Source organism: Mirounga angustirostris, unplaced genomic scaffold (assembly GCF_029215605.1).
Source record: "Mirounga angustirostris isolate CCGP_5_RB_7025 unplaced genomic scaffold, mMirAng1.0.hap1 SCAF_8, whole genome shotgun sequence".
NCBI classification, from domain to species: domain Eukaryota; kingdom Metazoa; phylum Chordata; class Mammalia; order Carnivora; family Phocidae; genus Mirounga; species Mirounga angustirostris.
In genome coordinates, this window is record NW_026991716.1 from 60,342,515 (window position 1) to 60,364,488 (window position 21,974).

At 35.0% G+C, this 21,974-nt stretch overlaps 1 protein-coding gene across 1 annotated transcript in view; it reads left to right on the forward strand.

Moving 5' to 3' along the window:
- Positions 1–21,974, forward strand: part of COL19A1 (collagen type XIX alpha 1 chain) — a 216,228-nt gene that overhangs the window by 146,853 nt on the left and 47,401 nt on the right. The window contains exons 13-14 of the mRNA XM_064596956.1: positions 3,884–3,937; positions 5,532–5,567. Of these exons, the coding sequence (XP_064453026.1) occupies positions 3,884–3,937; positions 5,532–5,567 (90 nt within the window). The remainder of the gene's footprint in view (positions 1–3,883; positions 3,938–5,531; positions 5,568–21,974) is intronic.

Here is a 21,974-nt window from a genome sequence, read left to right on the forward strand (position 1 = left end):
TTTATGGTGAATGCAGCATCTTTTTCTCCCCAGTACTCAATAACCATTGATAGCAGCACCAGTGTGACATGAGGAGAAAAATTGCACTTGAGAAAAGCATTACTGATCTGTTTCTCAGAGCCTATTATGATGCCATGGGCTTAAAAACATTGTACTTTGTCACAAGAGGACATGAGTTACATGGGCCCACTTCAATGACCATAAAAGTAGAAGCTTGATGAATGCAGTACTTCTCGATTGCATTTTATCGTATGTGAGTTAAAAGCACAGTGGTTCCATATCCATCAAACTGAGTACAAACCTGAACAGAATGAACTATTAATTATCCCTTAAACTTGGACTTGAAAAGTAAAGGCAACATTTATTAAGTACCTACCATGTACTGAGTGTTTTTATAACCTATGATTCTCAGAGCAACCCTTCAAGATAACTATTATTTATACCTATTTTATAGGGAAGCTTGAACATCTTAGGATTTTGCATAAAATGCCACTCTTTTCCTGACTCTCCTGAACTCCACATTCCTGAATATTGAGTACCTCCAGTAGATTTAGGCCTCTCTGGGAACTGTTCCCTTCACACTTGCTATATACTTCCATAATAGCACTCAAAATTCACATCAACTTATATTTGGTTGCGTTATTCCCCCACTGCTTCCTGAGCATGGTTGATTGAACCAAGGATGGTTAGCTGATTCATTTGCCAATAACTCCTTCCCAGAAGTTGCAGTTAGGGTTAGTTCGTCAGGCAAGAATATTGGGAAAAATTTTAATGTATTATTTTATACCTAGAAATAATATTTGTATAACATATAATGTGTGATGATTATGAATCATAGTAATAACTGGAACACCAGTGTACCTAGAACTCAGTGTAACTCCATGCCCCACCCCAGAGTTAACCATTTTCCTGAATGTTGTGTTTAATGTTGCCTTTTAAAAAAATAACATTTGCAGATCCATATGTTCATAGAATACAGAGTTTAGTCATATATTTGTAGATATTCAATAATATTTGTTGAATAAATGGGTACTTGGTGTCTTTCTCAGCCATTTCTTCTTCATGTGTCTTTCTCTGGATAGTGTTATACCAGGAAGCAGAAAGAAAACCTCTTTTTTAATAAACTTCTCAGTCCAGTAAATGGTACAACGTCCTATTACTTACTTAAGCCTTGGCACCTCCTTTGCTTTGCCCCCCTCTTCCAACATATCTGCATGTCCTTCTTCCCAGTATGTGCAGCCTCTGATCACTGCTCTCCATCTCCAGTGTCACCCCCCTACCTCAGCCACCCTGCGCTCTTGCCTGGAACGCTGCTTCCACAATCTATTGCCTACAATCTATTTTCACATTGTGGCCAAAGTGATATCTTTTGAAAAAAGCCACATCATGTCATTTCTCTGCTTGAAACATTTAAGTAGTTTCCCCATCCCACTTAGAACAAAACCTATCCTCCTTGCTATGGCCTGCAGTTCTCTATGTGCATTGACCTCTGTCTAAACTTGACTTGATCTCCTCTTCCTTGTCTGCATGCTCATGACATTCTGTTCACCCTGGAGGCTTTGGTGCTTGCTGTGCCTTTTAACCTCAATACGTTCTCCCTGGATCATCGCATGGCTGGATCCTTTAAAACAACAAACGTCCCCTTCACACAGAAGCCTTTTCTGATCACCCCAACTGAAATAGTAGCTCTCTCCCTCTCACTCATCACATTCAGCCTGTTGTCCTGTTTATCAGCAGTCACCCTCCTCTCATAACATGAGTTCCCTGAGGGCAGGAATCTTGACCCTGTTAGGGAAAAACTATTCTCACACTTATTAAAATGGTAAGGAGGACTTTTTGTTCACACCTATTGGAATAGGGGTATTGCAGTAGAGGTGAGAAATTGAGCTCAACTCCAAATACAACAAAGACAGGTGGGAGATTTATAGCCAACAGAGTGATGGGCTCAGTGAATGAAAAATTATTAAGAGCAGACCTCAAGGGTAGGAGGATTCTTGAAAAAACTGACTTAATAGGATTCTTGCTAAAGGCGGGCCAAACACTTACACATCAGAGGTGGGGGATGAGGAACTTGATCTGATATCAAAAGTGGGGGATTCTTTCTAAACTGACTGAGCAAGATTCTGGCTAAAACTGGGCTAAGCAGGCCAAAGACAGAACAGGACAGAGGACAAGGTTGAGGCTTAGTCGAAAAGAGGACTCAGAAGAGTCTGACTAAAGTTTGATCAAGGAGAGTCTTTGTCAACTTCTTGTTTTTGTACTTCTAAGTCGCACTATCCAATAGAAATAGAATCTATTTAATATAATACTTATACAGTATATTTCTAAATATGATATAATTTCAAGACAAATATAAATATATTTTCCAGTAGCCATATTAAAAAAGTAAAAAACAGGTGAAACTAATTTTAATATATTAAATATATCTAACATATTATCATTTGAATATATAATCACTATAAAAATAATTAATGAGCTATTTTACATTTTTTGTACTAAATATTGAAAAATCCATGTTTCACACTCACAGCACAGCTCAATTCAGACTAGTCTCATTTTGCTTATTCAGGAAGGAAAGGCTATTTCAAATAAAAAGAGAATATCACATCTCAAATATAATTTACTTTTTCACTCATCCTTTTTCTATAAATACTCCAAGGTAACAGTGGAAGACCCATAGCTATGAGTTTTATCCTGAAAGGTATTTCTACAATTGTGAAGTGTTTTTTGCCAATCAGGTGCATCTGTTTTCATCTGTTAAGTCTTTTTTTCTTAAGATGTAAGACTGCAGTTTTCACATAACCTCTGGAACAAGATTATTTTAAGTATCCAGTTTTCCTTCATTTCTTGAAATTCTTCATGGGCTTCTATATTAAGTAGTTAGAGCTGATGGCATTTGACCTTATTTATTGACTACAAAATGTCAGTTCAGCGAGAGATGGATCCCTCAGCCAAGAGAAGTAAGACGTCTAGATATACTGTGCATTGTATAGCTTCAGAATATTTCTTTTTTCCATTATTGTTCTTCCCTCATCCAATGTGTTAAATCAAGGATGAAGGAAGATATTTTTTTTTCTATTCACCACACAGTCAGGATGTGTCTATCTAACTTTCTTTCTGTTTACACTGTGAAAACCTTCAACTGTAGAACTCCAGTGAAATCTATCGTGGTCTTCCTGAGAGCTGTCATTTCTGAGTCTGATCAACCAAATACCCACTGAAACACCCAAGAGCCCAGAAAACTCATGAACATATTTATCTGATACTTTGTCTATGTCTTATATGGTTTCATTTAATATCTTTATAAATTCAGGTTTAAAAAAAGTAGGAATTAGAGAACTAAAACATACTTTAAAACAGGAAAGAGACAACATTGTAGCTTCAGGCTGTGAGTGATAGGGAAAGAATATGTCCTTCATTTATTTTTCCCCCACAATTAGATTACTTGATAGAAACATAAAAATGTTTTTTATTTAATTCTTGAATTTTTTTGGCAAGCTTTATAAAGGCCAAATCAATGCTAAATCAAAGATATTTACAACATCCACAAATTTAATCCAAAGTGGATACTTAAAAGCTCATATAGATCTAAATGATGTTCTCCCAGATGGTGAATTAATGTAATTTTAGCAGGAAGCGAAGTTGCACAAATATGCAGCATTCAGGACTCACGCTGATTTAATGTATCTGTACTCACTACAACGCAGATGCTGCTTATCATTTTAGTGCCAGTTGTCTCTCTTTCTCTCTATACTACAAACTAAAGAATGGGATTTGGGAGTTCAGTAAATTATGATTTATTTTGTGACTAATGACTTGTTAGAAATTGAAGCATTTCTGTGAATTGTGTATAGAAATCACATTGGTTGTATTCTTCGTACAGGGTTTGAAAGGTGACTTGGGTCCTCGTGGTCCACCTGGCCCAAAAGGAGAAAAGGTATCGTATTCACCCAGAGAAGTGCCAGTTTTTCTTAAGAAAACCCTGAGAATGTATGCAGGGACTTTTCAGTGATACTATTAAACTGCCAAAAATTAATTTTGTTAAAATTAACCAAAGGCTCTTATGTTAAAAGCATCTGAAGAAAAGCCTTTTGGTTCATTTAATTAGTTTGAAGAGACTAAATGCACAACTGCTAGTTGACATTAATTTGTGTTTATAAGATTTCACTTTCTCTCTCTCACTTAACAGTATTAGCTATTCCATTGCCAAATTAGCAACTGTGCCTTGTATCAGGGAACTTTGCCAATAGCACTGAACTGCTACCATAATGGTGAAGCAGGTGGCCTTTGGGGGGGATGGAGGTTAACTTTCTAACTCAGTCTTAGTCTGAATGCTTCATTTCCTGCCACTTTTTCTCACATGCCATTTTATAATGATATATTGGCAGTGACCTTGAAAAGAGATTTGGAAATACTAAAAGCAAGAGTCATTCAGAATAAGGTCATAGGATGATCCCAGTTTGTTGAGAATTGTATGTGTGGGTGTTTGACACTGTGTTTTGTTCTCTATTCTCAACACATTTGGGAATCCTTGTCTGGCTTCAATATTTACCTCAATGTTAAAATTGATCTTACAAATTGGTCCTCAGTGACCGAGTTAAGCTATGTCGATGTTCCTTAACGAGTATTGGCTATTTTTATTCAATTGTTCCAAAAAGTAATGATTACCCCATACTAAGTCTTAACTTTTGAGGTGACTATGTTAGATGAGAAAAGAAAAAGTCACAGAGATACTCTCAACATGAAAACACATCTCAGAGCTTCATGCCACAAAGTATAAGGTCTCCATAATGTCTACCTAAAAAGCATTATAGCAATGATGCTTGATCTTAATGATTAAGAGTTCTTATTGAATAAATAGAGGTCCTGATACAATAAAGCATATAGGTGACATATAAATCAGAAAATAGTAAACTTCAGATGAGCCATTTTGTAAAGATTTTGAAAAGTTTCTCAACATATACACCTGGTAATTTGTATTCACGTAGGTCAGCAAAGCAATTTTGGTATTTAAAAATATGTAAATATAGGCAAAACCTCTTAAAATTGATGGCAAGTACAATATCAATTTAGCAGAGCTTTGTAAGAGGCAATGGGACTGCTTCTTGCAGCTGGGAGGCATGAAGTGGGGAGATCCACTTATTATTTCTGCTGATCCTCATACTAACTTTGTCAGAAAAAATTATCTGTCGTTGTGACACTTCCCAGCTGCTCCACTGGCAAGTAACCATATTTGAAGAGATATTCTTTCTAATTTTGGATTAGTAGACAAAAGAATAGAAAATTAGATTATTTTAGCTTTTCAAAACAAATTCTGCAGAAAGCATGGGGGTGCACAAAGTGATGTTTATATCATGAGAGCTAAAACCCCATGATATATTTTTCATTGTGCAGAGACTCCTATCAAGATGAAATTCTATTTTTTTCCTTCAAAATTTATCTATGTATTGCTTCTATCCATTCAGAAAACATAAATAAAATGTGCAAGAAAAGATTATTAGTAACTGCAACTTTTATTTAATCTATTTTAGGGAGATACCGGACCTCCAGGACCACCAGCCTTAACTGTAAGTATTCTTGAAATCAGAATTCAAAATTAAAATACATTATCTTATTAGTTTTTCACACTACATCATGACTAAACCAAAATTTAAGCCATAGGCTATTTTGAGAGCTGAAAGTGACCTTAGAGTAGATCTAGTCAAACCTCCAGATTTTAAAGATGGGGCATCTGCCCACATCAGTGAAGTACTTAACCTGAGGTCATACCAGTGGTTACTAGAAAAGTCTGGAGGCAGTACCAATCCTGAACAATTTTCTCTACCCTCCATATGGTTCATAATTGTGCCCTTTGAATATCTGATTATACATTCTTAACATGACATTTAAAGTTAATGGAAGCAGAGCCTGCTCTACTTATTCTAAAAACTGTAAAAGAACAAAATAAACTATAATTGCCCAATGGGTAAAAAACAGCTACCTATTTAAACTGATTGTTACATTCCCCAAAACCTGTCCAAAACCATTGTTTTTTCCTATGTGATTCTCTTCTAAGATTTACAAATGGCAAAATGGTGATATTTCTGTAGCAGATTTATGAGAAAAGTTTCTAAGGTGCACATAATGGGATTGTTCTCAATTAAATGGTTCATCATTTATTAAGCATTTAATCATAAATATATAATGACTTTATATTTGGATATAATTTACTGTTATAGATTTTCTTCATAGGCCATTAAGGACTCTCATTTAACTTAAAGATTTGGTATAACAATGACTCTAAGCCTAATAGAAAAGAGGAAACTTTCTTAAATAAGATCATCTGTAGCCTGAGGTCTCTTGAATTTTATGTTGATATTACCTAATAACATAACTTAAGACTTTAAATCATCAGTTGTCAGACCTGTTCTGATTGGAGAAGGTCAGGTTTAAAAAGAAATCTTCTAGCATCTGTGTTGAGCTCTTCCCAACAAGTCAGCACAGTAAACTCAAAGACTGTGTGTCTTTGATAACATTTGTATTTATCTTTGCACTTGGAAATGTCATTCTGAACAATATGTTAATAAGGTCTTATATAAATAATTTTTGCAATGCTTTCTTAAAGGACAAATACTTCTTCAGAAATGAAAAATCTAAGGGATCAAACAGATGACTTAGGAATAACCAAATTCAATTTACAATGGAATTCTGTGCTTGAAGCTTTCATTTTCAAGATGGAAATAAAAACTATTTGAGCAGTGGTTTTAACTGCTTATTATTCAGCTTTTTTATACTTTGTGGAGTTTATTTTTAAAAGTATTTGGCAGTTATTTAGACTTAAGCCTGCTTGCTTTATTTAAGTCACATGCTTTCTTTTGTTCAACTAAGTTACATGTTCACCCACTCCACTTAGTTATCTGATTTCCTAGTCATTTCTAACTTGTGTTTGAAGAACAAAATGTAGTCTATGTTTATCATTTCATCTGATAATGCAATTTTGGCCCCTTATCCAGAAAACTGTATTGGGATATATCTATTTTATGGATTTTTTCTTTTTTTTTAGAGGGGGGAGAAAGTGTGTGTGCATGAGTGGGGGGTGGAGTATGAGGGGTAGTGGAAGAGGTAGAGAGAGAATCTTAAGCAGGCTCCATGTCCAGAGTGGAGCCTGACAGTAGGCTTGATCTCATGACTTTAAGATCATGACCTGAGCCAAAATCAAGAGTCAGACACTTAACCAACTGAGCCACCCAGGTGCCCCTATTTTATGGATTTTTAATAATAGCTATTGTCTTCCGGTCAAATAGCACCCTATAGATGTCCCTGTACTATTTAGCTGGTAGGCACTGAGGGGGTACAAGTGAATTTTTACATAAAAATATAACAAGGCAAACTGCTGTGAAATGAAATGTTTTATTTCATAAAGTTAAATATTAATATTATTTGGATATTACTAGTTATATGCTTGTCATTACTTTATTAATATAATCAACTGTTAAAAAATGGGCAGAGACATGAATAGACATTTTTCCCAAAGAAAACATACAGATGGGCAACAGACACATGAAAAGAAGCTCAACATCACTTCTCATCAGGGAAATACAAATCAAAACGATAAGATAGCACCACACACCAGTCAGAATGGCTAAATTTAACAACACAGGAAACAACAATTGTTGGTGAAGATGTGGAGAAAGGGGAACCCTTTTACACTGTTGGTGGGAATGCAAACTCATGCAGCCACTCTGGAGAATAGTATGGAGCTTCCTCAAGGAGTTAAAAATATAACTGCCCTATGATCCAGCAATTGTAGTACTAGGTATTTACCCAAAGGATAGGATACAAAAATACTAATTCAAAAGGATACATGCACCCTGATGTTTATAGCAGCATTATCAACAATAACCAAATTATGGAAAGAACCCAAATGTCCATCAACTGATGAATGAATAAAGAAGATGTGGTATGTATATATATATAATGAAATATTACTCCATAAAAAAGAATTGAATCTTGCCATTTGCAATGACGTGAATGGAGCTAAAGAGTATTATACTAAGTGAAATAAATTAGTCCAAGAAAGACAAATACCATATGATTTCACTCATATGTGGAATTTAAGAAACAAAATAAATGAAGATAGGAGTAAAAAAGAGAGGCAAACCAAGAAACAGACTCTTAACTACAGAGAGCAAATGTAGTATTACTGGAGGGAAGGTGGATGGGGGAGATGAGTTAAATAGGTGATGGGTATTAAGGAGGGCACTTGTGATGAGCACTGGGTGTTGTATGTAAGTGATGAATCACTAAATTCTACACCTGAAAATAATATTACACTGAATGTTAACTAACTGGAATTTAAATAAAAAATTGGGGGGCACCAGAGTGGTTTAGTCAGTTAAGTATCCGACTCTTGATTTCAGCTCAGGTTATGATCTCAGGGTCATGAGATAAAGCCCTGCATCAAGCTCCACTCTGGGTGTGGAGCCTGCTTGAGTTTCTCTCTCTCTCTGCTCTTCCCGGCCCCTCCTCCTGCCCCCCAGCTCATGCTCACACTCTCTCCCAAAAAATGAATGAATGAATAAATGAATAAAAACTTGGAAAGAAAATAAATAAATACTCTTTAAATTTTAAAAAAGACATAATCAACTGTTAACTATGAAATAAGGATGAATGAAATGCATACCACCTCACCATGTACTAAATATTTAATTGATTTTATAATACAGATTAATACATTTTAATGAAGTGATTGATAACAAGTTTTCAAGGAAGATAAACTTGAAAGCTATACTGACTCCACTATATTCAGATTAAAGGAGGCATTGTTATATAAGTCAATAAACTGAGAGTTCATTCATAGTGGTTCTCAAAGCTAATTGCACGCTGAATTAACTAGAGAACTTTAAAATATACCAATCTGTGGCTCCACCCCCAGAAATTATAATTCAGTAGATCTGGTGTGGACCAGTATATTTTAAAGCTCCTGGGGCAGTTCTAAATATGTAGCTGGAATTGAAAGCCATTATATATGGGCACTGTAATGGAACAAGCTTTCTTCCTATTCAAAAAATTCTTTTAGACTTTTGAAGAAGTCTGGCTTTCATCTGAAATCCAACTTAATACATTGTAATAAAGCAATGTCTCTTTCCATTAGGGAGGCACACTAGTAAAATGAAATTAAGATTGTAGGCTGCTTGGTTAAGTGGAGGAGATTAGGGCTAGGAAGATACCTTTAATTATAGCCTTAACCCAGCCATTCAAAGACTGCAGTGAGCTCAGGTGTCTTAATGCTTCTCAGAATTTAATGTGCCCAAGAACATTTGGGGGTCTTATTCAAATACATATTTTATTTCATAAATCTGAGGTAGGGTGTGAGATTCTACATTTCTAACTGGAGGATGCAGGTGCTGCTGGTCCTCAGACCACACTTTGAGTCACAGGGCTTAGCACTCAACCCCCAGCTGCACTGCAGACTTGCTGCCTCATTCCATAGATTAGTTGTTCCTTACCCATACTGTACATTAGATGTACACAGATCACCTGATGTAAGTGCGCTTATCTTTAAATTTTTCCTGCTTTTCCTGAGCTTCTTTGATCTGTAAATTTACGTATTTCACCTAACTTGGGAAATTTTTGTCCATGATATTTTTTATACAATGTTGGATTACTTCTAATTTACTTAGAAATTTTACAACTGTAAACATATGTGAATTAGCCTTTTAAATTATATATTCTATTTGCCTCACCATCAATATATATCTGAATCTGACTGGTTCTCACATTTCTATTACTTTCTGGTTCTAGACACCATTATACATCCCTGGATTATTTCGGTACCCAATTAATGGTCTCCCCACTTCTTCCCTTGATCTCCTTGAGTTTTACAAAAACACAGAAGCCAAGAAGTTTCCTTGTCAGTCTTCTGTTCAAAATCTTCAGTGTTTTTCCATTTGATTCATAATAAAAGCCAAATTCTATCCAATGGCCTAGCCTACAAGGTCTTACAGGATTCAATTCTTGCTGCATTTTTGACATCATCTCTTATTCTTCTCTTCTTGCTAACTTTATTCCACAACAATGGCCTTCTTGCAATTCTTCAAGCATTCCTGGCACACCCCCACCTGAGAAGGTTTGTATTTGCTGTTTCTTCTGCCTGCTCTAGCAGGTAGCATAGCTACTTCCTTTAAGTTTTAATAATGACCACATTGAATTACCCTATTTTAAATTACACACACACACACACACACACGGAATTTCTAATCCCCATTAGTGCTCCATTTTTTTCATTTTCTCCATAGCACTTATCACTTTCTAACATATTTTAAATGCCTATTATATTTATTGTTTGTTGTCAATATTCCTCTACATTTGACTATTAATCCCATGAAGGGGTTCTTTGTCAGTTTTGTTCATTGTTGAATTCCAAGCATACAGAACAAAGTTTAGCACATAGTATGCCCTGAAGAAAAAGAAAAAATGATGTTTAATGAACATTATCTTTGTAAGTATTTTAATCTTTGCTTTTTATCCTCATTAATGCCATTTATTAACTTTCTTTCTCTTAGTTTGTATAAAATAAGAATCAGCTCTAATATAATGATTTTGGTGAAATAATTTGGACTGGTGTTTTCTTTGTCACAAAATTTTTGTGGTGCTTATTCCATTTTTATTGTTTTAAGGTCATTTGTTTTGAAGTTTTCTTAAGTCAATTTTCTATAAAATTGTTTAATATTCATTAAAAAAAAAGCAGAGTGCTAGCCAAATAAAATAAATCTGTGGTTCCTATGACTTGATTCTGACACAAGTATAAATTGAAATAAAAGTCTTTGATCTACAGTTTTAGGTTTTACCTTATCTTATTACTCATATCTAAGCACTTTAATTCCTAGAAGGTCAAATTTGGCACCTAATCCATAAAATTATTAAATCAATTGCTATAATTTGGGACTTTTGCTTTCAATAGCACAAATAGAAGCCAAATAAAATCAAATTGTACCATGATTCCAGCTGAAATTCTCTAAGCAACTGCTTATTAACAACAAAAGAATAATTCCCTTATAAATACATTTTACATGTACATGTACTTTTTAAAATTCTAGTTTTAAAAAATGTCATCAAATCACATTTTTCTGATACTTATTTGGTTGCCACCATACCTGGAATGAATGTCACAATGACACTTAACAAGTGAATTACTGGAAGTCATCATCATAGTGGAACAAGAGTTTTCTACCATATACCTCCTAAAGAACATCAATTTAGACAATCACTCATGGATAAGATAGCTTTGTGGAAGTCCAGGAAGAAGTCTAGTGGAGTCTAGTGGAGAAGTTCCAGCACACCACTGAAGCAAAGAAATCCAAAAAGGGTAGGAGGAGCAGTTTCAATTTACATGCATCACCCCTCCCCCAAGGCTACACAGCTCAGTACCAAGAGACAACTTTTCAGCCCATGATTTCTCCTGCTGGGGAAAGTGAGAGCTTGTGAATGAGAACTCACCTGTCCCAGCTATGCAGGATGCTGCCAAAGAAACCCACTTCCTTCTTACCTCATCCAGAGTACTGAGGTATGCTGTGTGATAGGGTGGCTAATACTGGGAGAACAGCAGGTAGGGCTCTCAGAGGGCACCAAAGGGATGTGAATCCTACTGAGTGCATGTACCCTAGACTCCATTAGTAAACTCACCCACAAGCCTCTGGGCATTCATCACCTTAGCTTCTCCCTCTAATGGCCCACAGGCACTGCCAAGGCTCCATGCACCTCACCTCCACACACACCTACCTCATGGCCGGCTCCATGTGCATGCTCCCAATGGCAGCAAGAATGAGCCTTTGCAGAGGACCAGTGAGCGCCTGCAGAAGCTGGCTCCACTCTGTGGGATTTGGAGAAACAATACAAAATTGAGGATTCATCACTGCCCTAAGAAAAATGAAAGGGAAGCTGTCAGCATACGTCCTGACTATGCAGTATTGAGAGAAGGCATAAAACTTTAAGAATTCCCCCACAAGAAGAAAGAAGAAGTGTGGAGTAGGTGTATCCGAGAAAAGGTCTGAGAAAGCCTTAGAGTCCCTAACAGGGTTGATGGAAGGCATTTCTCCCCCAAAGCCAGTCAGTAAAGACTGAAAAGGTAACTACTTTTTCAAATATGAAGACAGCTGGGCACTTGGGTGACTTAGGAGGTTAAGCGTCTGTCTGCCTTTGGCTCAGGTCATGATCCCAGGGTCCTGGGATCGAGCCCCACATCGGGCTTTTCCCTCTCCCCTGTGCTTGTGCTCTCTTTCTTGCTCTCTCTCTCTCTGACAAATAAATAAATAGAATCTTAAAATTAAAAAAACATCAAATATGAAGACAGCAACACAAGACTTCAAGGAACACTAAAAATCAAGGAAATATGACATCACCAAAGAACACAATAATTTTGCAATAACAGACCCAAAGAAATGGAGACATGCAATTTGCCTGATTAAGAATTCAAAATAGTTTTAAGAAAGCTCAGTGAACTACAAGAAAGGCAGTTCAATGAAATCATGAAAATAATCATGAACAAAATGAGAAGTTTTACAGAGAGAAATCCTAAAAAAGAGCCAGATAAATTCTGGAGCTGAAATGAAAGTGAAATGAAAAAAAAAATGCAGTTTGAGAGCATACAACAGACAAGCAGAAGAAAGAATCTGTCAAGTAGAAGGCAGGTCCAGTCAGCAGAACAGAAAAGAGAATGAAAAAGAGAAAAGAAAGCCTACATGAAGTATGGAATATCATTAATAGAAATGATTATTGGAGTACCAAAAAGAGAAGAGAGGAGAAATGTGTAGAAAGCTTATTTAAAGAAATAATGGCTGAGAAATTCCCAAAGCTGGAGAGAGAAAGTTGGAGACTTGAATTCATGAAGCTCATAGGTTCACAATAGCCAGGACATGGAAACAACCTAAGTGTTCTTCAACAGATGAATGGATAAAGAACATGTAGTGTGTGCAGTGTGTGTGTATAATTATTCAGCCATAAAAAGAAGGAAATCCTGCCATTAGCAACAGCATGGATGGACCTTGAAGGCATTATACAAAGTGAAATAAGTCAGACAGAGAAAGACAAATAGTCATGTTCTCACTTATATGTAGAGTCTAACGAAACAGAATTCATAGAAACAGAGAGTAGACTGGTGGTTGCCAGGGGTGGGAGAAGGGGGAAGTGGAGAGATGTTGGTCAAAGATTAGAAACTTCCAATTATAAAATGGGTAAGTTCTGGGGATCTAATGCACAGCATGATGACAATAGTTAACAATACTGTGTGATATACTTGAAAGTTGCTAAGAAATTAGATCTTAAATGTTATCAGCACACACACACAAAAGGTATTTATGTGAGTTAATGGAGGTTAACTAATCTTATTGTGGCAATTGTTTCATTATATATACATGTATCAAATTATCAGGTTCTATACCTTAAATTTACACAAGGTTATATGTCAATTATATTCCAGTAAAACTGGGGAGAAAAAGTGAGTTACTGATAAATTTAACACATCTCTTCTGTTTGATATTTATAATTTACAAAGCAGATGTTTATTTGCATGAGCTAAAACCAACACTGAATAAAGAAAACATCGTAATAACATTCAAATTTCTTTGATCAAAATACAATTTATCTAATATCATAATACAAATTTATGTAAAAGTAGCTTCTGATAAATTATTCTGAAATCATAAGACTTTGATATAAAAAATCCCCTAGTACAGGTAAATATTTTATGGTTTATTTATGTTATTTTAATTGTGACATTTTACACAAGTTTTTACTTTACATTTTTTTTCAAGTTTTTATTTAAATTCCAGTTAGTTAAAAACATACAGCGTAATACTAGTTTCTGGAGTAGAATTCAGTGATTCATCACTTACATACAATACCCAGTGCTCATCACAAGTGCCCTCCTTAGTACCCATCACCTGTTTAACCCATCCCCCAACCACTTCCCCTCCAGTAACTATCAATTTGTTTTCTACAGTTAAGAGGCTGTTTTCTGGCTTGCCTCTCTCTCTTCCCCCCCCCCCCCATTCATTTCTTAAATTCCACATATGAGTGAAATCATTTGGTACTTATCTTTCTTGGACTGACTTATTTCACTTAGCGTAATTCTCTTTAGCTCCATCCATGTCATTGCAAATGGCAAGATTTCATTCTTTCTGATGGCTGAGTAATATCCCACACCACATCTTTATCCATTCATCAGTTGATGGACATTTGGGCTCTTTTCATAATTTGGCTATTGTTGACAATGCTGCTATAAACATCAGGGTGCATGTAACCCTTCGAATAAGTATTTTTGTTTCCTTTGGGTAAATGCCTAGTAGTGCAAGTGCTGGATCGTAGTTCTATTTTTAACTTTTTGAGGAACCTCCATACTGTTTTCCAGAGTGGCTGCATCAGTTTGCATTCCCACCAACAGTGCAAGAGGGTGCCCCTTTCTCCTCATCCTCTCCAGCAGTACTTTACATTTAAATATTAGATATAAATCTTTACATTTAATGTGCAAGAAAATAAATGCAAATTACTTGGTTCTTTGTCGTTTGTTGTCAATAACTTTAAATATAACTTCTTTATATATAACTTTGTATCTTTATATATAACTTCTTAAAATTCTTTTATATGTTCTATGTTCTTACTATTATGCACTATTAACAGATAATCCTCATATTAAAAATATACTGCTGTTTTTACAGTAAAGTTTTGCCAAAATCCCTAACTAAAGCTTCAGAAGCGAGGGAGGGACTATGATTGAAATAAGGCAGTTGGCTAACACCTCTGCCTCCTTCCCTCTTTTCTCTTTTGGCCTTTGCATGTCATGTTAGAAGAGACAGGTGAAGGAAGGTAGAACAGGGTTACTTCATGGAATATGTCCACTAATTTTAGTTCCCAGGAAAATGACTATATTACTCTGGCCCTGTCCCTTTGGGGAGTTATTAAATACTCATCCAGATGGCACCAAATGTTTACATAGAAGTCAAAGGTTAAGTCAGTCAACAGCAAAAGTGTCTTAGACATGCTTACTAAGTGATACTTTAAATGCCAGTCCCTTGGGACCTGGATAAATCTAGCATAAGTGAAAATTAGGCACAGAGAAGGAACACAGATTTCACCCTATGAAAACTACCTTAAATACCATAAGCAACTGAGAGAAAGTCTCAGCTGGTCATTTATAAATCAAATGACACACAAATTAACAGATGGTCTCCATGAACAAGAGATCATATAGTATTCACATAAGGGAAGCCTTGAGATAAGGTTTTTTTGTTGTTGTTGTTGTTTTTTTTTCAAAATTAATGTGTTGAAAATACAAAAATGATCAGTTCAGTAGATGAGATGGCCTATTCCCTCCGTTTCTCTCTCCTTTGACCTACCTACTTACCTGACTGATAATCATGTGCCCGATACTAGGTGCTGGGAACACAGAAACAACCCTTGTATTGTTGCCTTCCCAGAACCTATTTGGTTTATGAAAAAGCAAAGAGCTGTTTAAAATTGATCATTTTTAAACTGGTCATTTGCAGTTAGCATATAAAGAGTCTACAAGTATTCGTACAACTGTAGTTATGTTGGTATTACACAAAAACTTTTAGTTATTTAAGAGAAAATCATATTTTACTAGAATTCTTATGCTATAATTTAAACAGTTATTTAGTTTAAATACATTTAAATCATAGGTTCAACTACTAAATAATGTTTTCTTACTAAAATTCCTAAGGAACTATAACCATCTCCTGTTAGGTGAATGAAATAGAAAAGCTCTTGTTAAATACCCATAGAAAATAATTTCTTTAAGTTCTGACTTGAATAAATATATGGTCTACAGCATATATGTACTATACATATTGATATGTACACGTAAATATATGTGTTGTAGCATAGTAATTAATAGGCAATTCAATTAAGATTGTTTAAAATTCCTTACATATCAAAATCTGAATTATTTATATGGTCTTTCTATGAATTGCCTGAATTTAAATTAAGTTTGTCTTAAAAAGTTGCATAATTCATATTTAATTCACTGTTAACTTTCTTAAACTGATGATCCAGCTCAATATTGGGATTTTTAGGGTACTAGTGGGCCAAAAGAAAGAAGGGATTTCAAATATTCTTAAAAATCAATCTTTTTTTAAATTTATGGGCAAAAGACTGATTTAAATGATTTCGTTGATTAAAATAGAAGGTGTTTCTATACTACAAAAATATTTTTATTGACTCTGTGCAGAAATATAGGGGAGTGGATGCTTAAGGCCCTAGAAAGATTTATGTTCTGCCTCAGAGAAGATTTATGTTTTGGAAAAACTTCCCATCAGCTCATTTGACAAGAGGTGATTTATATATCTTTCATTAGATAAAGGATTTGAGAATAGCTCCTTCTGCCCTTCTGTTTATAGTTTGCTTCTGTTACAAAAGACATTTCAAATTGTTTTCATCACAATTTTAAGTATGTATTTTAAAGCTCAACAATAAAACTTACTTTCCTAAAAGTGCTATACACTAGCAGTTAGGGAATTTTATGAAGGAGCTGTTTTTTCATGGTGAGATATTCAGTGATCTAGAAAAATACATTAAAATGTATCTTAAATGGCATTAGAAAATCATAAAATGGATAAGCCTTTTGAAAAATTATATGGAGACAAATGTGTATTTAAGTCAGATATATACAGAAATTAGTTAATTCAATTCGTTCAAAAAATTAGTTAAATCAATTTCACTTTAAGTATATAAAATTTTTTTTGGTAAGAACCTTATATTGATCTATAAAATGGAATTTTAGAATTAGAATTATATTTAGGGCGCCTGGGTGGCTCAGTTGGTTAAGCGACTGCCTTCGGCTCAGGTCATGATCCTGGAGTCCCTGGATCGAGTCCCGCATCGGGCTCCCTGCTCGGCAGGGTGCCTGCTTCTCCCTCTGACCCTCCCCCCTCTCATGTGCTCTCTCTCTCTCATTCTCTCTGTCTCAAATAAATAAATTTAAAAAAAAAATCTAAAAAAAAAAAAAGAATTAGAATTATATTTATTCCACTTAACTATTTCACTGTTTTAACAAACCAAAAATTCATGCATTATAGCTTAGTAGTTATCGAGTCCCTTCATCCAGGGTTCGAACCTGAGCATGTTACTTGACTTCTCTGTGCCCTACTCTCAGCATCTATAAAATGGAATAATAATATTTCCTACTACATAGTGTTGAAGTGATGATTAAATGAATTAGTATTTGTAAAATTTTTTGACTGATGACTGGGTCCTAGTAAGTACTATTTTACATTTAGCTAGTGTTCTCATTGTTATTATGCTAATCTTCAACGGCAAAATATCAATAGGAATGAATATCAATAGGAATGAGGCCTTTATGAAATAATTGCTGAGAAATGTTCAAAGACAACTTTTGTATAATCTCAGTGTCTTTATGGGTAGAATTTTTTCATCTTAAGAAAATAATTAACTATAAACTGAATTGTAATATTTTCTTTTTTACCTCTAGTGTAATCTCTATAAGGATAGCAACCTTTTCTATCATACGCATTCCCAGAGACTAAAAGTACTTGGTGCAGTGTAGGTACTCAATACAAATTTCTTCTTCACAGGCAGAAGATAGATATTTTTCACTGACAAACATATTATCAAAATAAAATATCACCAAATCCTACAGTTAGAATATCTATAGGAAAATATTAAATCACTGACTTGAACATTATAAAGAAGGGCAGATGCCCTCCTTCCAACTAAAAGTAATTAATTTAGGGCAGGTCACCTTATCCTATATTGATTATTTTCAACAATGGCAATCCTGATGTCACTTACTGTCCCTCATTTCTTTTTTGTCAGTTTGAGAGACATGTCACTTGTGGGCAACTGGAATTATCTCCTTTCTTGAAGAATCCTACCTTCTGTTTAATATACTGCAGACATGAATAGAAGCTATATATGTTTTAATTCATCATTAAAGTTTCTTTTGACAAAGAAACGCTAGATATAAGGCCAAGAAACTCAAGTCTATCCTGAAATGTGCAACTATATTTACTTATTTATTTTATTTTGGGCATGTCACTGACTAATATTTAGTGGTCAAAGCAGAAGGTTTTAAAGGTCATTCAAATTGTGAAATTCTATTATTTCACCTTTAAATTTCCTAAGGAATTCTAATTCATTTAGCTACATATGATGTAATATCTATCCCTCTAAGAACATTTTAATGAATCTTCTCTTTTGTCACATTATTTTTGGAAAGATAGATTTTAAATGTAAAAAATAGTTAAGTTAGATGTATCCACAATATAGAGAAAGGGTTGGACTTAACCAGTGTCGAGAACTGTGAAAGGTATGAAATTTTACCCTACTTGCAAGGAAACAATTTAGCCTACCACAGTTTAATGGATCCTAGCAGAAGACACGAGATCCTGAGTCAGAGGCAAAGATATTATCACTCATGGCAGCAGGCAGCATGAGCTTCATGTTTACATAGGTTGCCCTGGCCACCAAGCCTCAGGAGTAACCCAGGTAGGTATTACACATGCAATGGATTGGTGTCACAACTGAGAAACTCCAAGTTTAGAGGGCCAAAATCTTTTTTAATGAATTTTTTTAACAGCCCTTTCTAAAGATGTTATCTTTAAAATTCTGAACATAATCTTTAAAGAGGGAGACGTTATCTTTAAAATTCTGAACAGTAAGCAAATCTTCCCTTTGCTTTCCTATATAAGCATTCTTAAAAAGATAATACAGAAGTAGAAAAGAACAAATAGTACCTCCCTCACAAGACATGCATGAAAGAGCCATGGAAAGACCCATTGTTTCCCAACGATAGCCACCCCTCTTTTCTATACTTGGCTCCTGGCATTTTCCTATGAGTATGCCAGGGCATCAACCACTCTTATTAACCTTACCAAAACAGGCTGAGGCCAAAACTGTTCAATTTGCCCCATCTAGCGTTTAATGAGGCCTACTGTTAAAAGGATTCCAAGCAGGTAGATGAAGCCAACATAGAGTATTAATTTCAACTATGTTCCCCGGGATCCCAGACCCAAGCAGCTGAACAAATCCCATAAATTAGCCAGGTCTACCTTAGAAAACCAGATGATTTGCTCCTTAAGTTTCTGAACTGCTCTTTCCCCTTGTTGTGAAGCATTAATCCAGTATATCAACACGAACAGACACATTTTTAATAAAACTTATAGAAACCCATTCTGTGCCCTACTTTAGCCTAGTGTGCAACCAAAAGGGTACCAAGTGAACAGTATTCAGTCAAGTAGCCATTATCTTTTTGATCTAGGACCACATCAAGCCAACAAGAACATCTAGGCAGCTGAGCCAGAATTAAGTTTGAATTCTCTATATTCTTTTTTGGCTAGGCTGGTGGGGAAAAGATGGTTTAGAACACAGAGCAGTTAGCGCCTTACTCATAAGACAAGCAGAAATGCCAAAGATTCATGGAGAATTATCTCCAGCAATGTGCTTTGCACCCCTTTTTAAACAATCTTAACAAATGGTTGCTCTTTTATTTACCACACCATTTGCTAACAGTACTGTGCCTCATTCAGCCTCTGACCAATTCTAATCCTCAGACACCTTCTGGGGCATTGCTATTCTTACTTACCTTAAGTCTATGCTGTTGATTTTTCATTCCATTTCTTATGGAACACCATTCTGTTTTACAACCACTTCTTAGTTTCCCAACATAATATATTCTAGAAAGTTTAATATCTTCATGTGTCAAAAAATGTCAAGGGTGATCCTATCAGATCCTATGATCTGATAAAATTTACCTGAAACCCCATTGGCAGATTAACATGATGCATATTTAAATACATCTTACTCTCCAAATATTTCTTTGGAAGTGGAAGTAGAACATATTAGAAGTAGAATTGAGTTTTGGGGTCAGATATATTTGAGTTTAAAGCTCAGGTCCCCCCCTTATTTGCAGTGTTATCTTTAGGAAGTTTGTTTTCACATCTATAAAAAGGAAAAATTCTATTTTATACAATTGTTAGAATTAAATTAAATCACTTATGTAAAGTGACTAGTGGGATTCCTGATATAATAGCAGGTACTCGATAAATGTCAATTCTCTATTCTTTTCCTAATTTATCGTTGTGAGTGTATGGAGGTCATCAAAATATTTGTTGAAATTTTGATGAAATGTTGCACTAGGGCTTCTACCATTTGGTTCTGTGCAAATATGAGAGTCTTTTTTATATGCTGTTTGCATTGTCCTTTTATTCACTGTTTATGTGCTTGTTATAGCTTTATATTAGTACATTGACTCTCAAATTATGTTGATTTGTTCACATGATATGCTACTTTTTTTAGAAGCTTAGAAATAACTTTCTGATTGCTCCATTTCATTGAAATATGAAGAAAAATTAATTGTAATTTACTTTCATGCCAACTTTCTAGTGTTTGATTGGTAGTTTGAAAATTAAGGCATTTATACCTGGCTTTGATAACATCACAATCTGATCATTTGAAAAACACATCGTATTACCAACCCAGCAGATTGAAAAGTAATATGGGACTAATATCCTGGGGGAGGAGGGTCTATTTGATACATCATGACTAATCTTATTAATGCTACTTGCACTGAATAGAAGTTATACTGACTCAGCCTTAACTTATTCAGTATTTGATTATAGAGGGCAAATGTGTGACCGCATTTCTAAAAGATTGTGTTTAAGGAAATATTTGTATATAGATTGACTTGTCCATTGACCTGCAGTATAATTTCCACAAAAATTGAGTTAGTTCTTAAGTATATTAAACTAAGTCTCAGAATTTTAGTATTTTCAAGTATTTTGTGAATCAGGAATTACCCATTCAATATTTAAGCAGCTACCCTGGCATTTTCCACATGTTCTACAGAATTAACAAGCCTTGTTCAGTCTTATAAAGGCCATCTCCTTAGTTCTGCCACCAATAAGTACAAGTTGAATCTAAAGACAAAATGATGATTAAAAAAAATATATTTTACATGGGGGTGCCTGTATGGTGTGGTTGGTTAGGTGTCCAGCTCTTGGTTTTGGCTCAGGTCGTGATCTCAGGGTCCTGGGATTGAACCCCACATTGGGCTCTGTGCTCAGCATGGAGTCTGCTTGGGATTTTCTCTTTCTTCCCTCTGCAGGCCCACCCCCCACTTGCTCTCTTTCTTTCTCTCACGCTCCTTCTCTCTCTCTAGAATAAATCTTAAAATCTTTTACGTGATAATAATTACCACTGTGTTAACCAAATTAGTGGCAAATTATTGCAATTTGAAACCACTTATGTTAAAAGTAATGATCTGTTGTATACTCTAGGATAAATTGCTGGGTATAAAAATTAGAGCAATTCCTTGCTATTTCAAATGCTAAATTTGAAACTGCATGCAATTAATGAACTTTAAGAATCAGTTTATTTGCCTTAATTTATTCAGTGTTTTAAATAAAAATTTAATACTTTTCAAAATAGCATATTTACATAGTTAAAAACAAAACTGAAAGTGTCATAAAAATAAATACCATATTTCAGTAAATAGATTGGGAACAATTACTTAGCATTGGAAAAACACAAAGTTGGATACATTTATCACTCCCATACCAATAAAAATATTAGATGGATCAAAATTTTAAAGGTGAAAACTTAACCAGAGTGGTCCTATGGAAAATATAGAATTTTTTTTAAGATTTTTATTTATTTATTTGAGAGGGATTACACACTTGATTGAGGGGAGGGGCAGAGGAATCAGCAGACTCCCTGCTGTACATGGAGCCCAGATGTGGGGCTCCATCCTAGGACCTTGAGATCATGACCCAGGCTGAAGTAAGATGCTTAACCAACTCAGCCACCCAGGTGCCCTGGAAAGATACAGAAATTTTAAAAATAATTAGTAAAGAACAACTTTTTAAATATAAAAAAAATCCAGAAAGTAAATATGAAAAAAATTAGTAAATGTGGCCACGTGAACAAATAATTCCTGTATTGTAATTCATGTATATATTAACTTA